Consider the following 1,277-nt stretch of genomic DNA (forward strand, 5'->3'; position numbering starts at 1 on the left):
CGCCAGCGCGGGGACAGCCTCCGCAGGGAGAACCACCCTGTGCCAGGGCAGGGCTGAGCAGCCAAGCACCCACGGAATGGGACTGCTCCCTGCGGGGACAGCAGCGCCACCGCGGCGTGGGTGCTCCTAGCACAAGGGGACAAAAGCAAGGCGGTACCCGGCCCGGCTGCGTCCCCCCGCCCTTACCGACAGCCGGGGCGTCGTACTCATCCCCCAGCAGGATTTCGGGTGCAGAGTAGGCCAGTGAGCCGCAGCTGGTGGTGAGCATCTTGCCGGGTTGGAAGCGGTTGCTGAAGCCGAAGTCGGTGAGCTTGACCACCCCTTGCTCCTGGAAGAAGACCACGTTCTCGGGCTTGAGGTCGCGGTGCACCACGTGGAGCTTGTGGCAGTAGGAGATGGCGTGGACAATCTGGGCGAAGTAGTGCTTGGCCCGCGCCTCGGCCAGCCCGCCCTCGTGCCGCATGATGTGGTCGAACATGTCCCCGCCGTCGCCCAGCTCCAGGATGAGGTAGAGCTTGGCGTGGGTGTCGATCACCTCGTAGAGGCGCACCACGTTGGGGTGCTGGACCAGCTTCATGCAGCGCACCTCCTGCACGAGCTGCCCAGCCGCGTCCCGCCAGTTTGCTCTTGTCGATCACCTTGACGGCCACGCGCTGCCCCGTGAAGACGTGTCGCGCCAGCTTCACCACCGCGAAGTGGCCCTTGCCCAGGGTGCGCTCCAGGTCGTACAGCCCCGCGATCTTCCCCTCGCCGCAGCCCTGCGCCCCGGCCATGGTGGCGCTGTCAGGCAGGGACGGGCATCAGGCGCTGCGGGGCAGAGGAGATGATGAGTGTTGGGTGGCAGGGGATGGAGCACCCACAGACATCAGGTCACCCAGCACCCTGGGCACCCCCAATATCCACCTCCCAGTCCTCAGTGTCCCAGGACCTGGGAACCCATCTGAACCCCCACTTCCAGGTTCCCAGTACCCTGGACATCCCAATACTCCCACCTCTGCTCCTCAGCACCCTAGGGCACCCCAACACCCCCAGGTCCAGGTCACCATCACCCTGGGCCCCTCAGTACCTCCAGGTCTAGGTCATCATCACCCTGGGCACCCCAATACCCCCAAGTCCAGGTTTCCATCACCCTGGGCACCTCAATACCCTCACCTCGAATCCTCAGCACCCTGGACACCCCAATACCTCCAAGTCCAGGTCTCCAGCACTCTGGGTACCCCAATACTCCAGGTCACCAGCACTTCAGCACCCTGACACCCACACCACCAGTCCCCAGC

The 1,277-nt window shown here is 65.2% G+C and overlaps 1 protein-coding gene across 1 annotated transcript in view; it reads right to left on the reverse strand.

Moving 5' to 3' along the window:
• Positions 1 to 829, reverse strand: part of LOC104548793 (SNF-related serine/threonine-protein kinase-like) — a gene marked incomplete at its 3' end in the record, with an annotated part of 2,097 nt that extends 1,268 nt beyond the window's left edge. Inside the window, 2 exon segments of the mRNA XM_010194910.1 lie at positions 187 to 617; positions 619 to 829. Coding sequence (XP_010193212.1) covers positions 187 to 617; positions 619 to 773 — 586 coding nt within the window.
• Positions 830 to 1,277: the final 448 nt, after the last annotated feature.

Source organism: Mesitornis unicolor, unplaced genomic scaffold (genome assembly GCF_000695765.1).
Source record: "Mesitornis unicolor isolate BGI_N332 unplaced genomic scaffold, ASM69576v1 scaffold31031, whole genome shotgun sequence".
NCBI classification, from domain to species: domain Eukaryota; kingdom Metazoa; phylum Chordata; class Aves; order Mesitornithiformes; family Mesitornithidae; genus Mesitornis; species Mesitornis unicolor.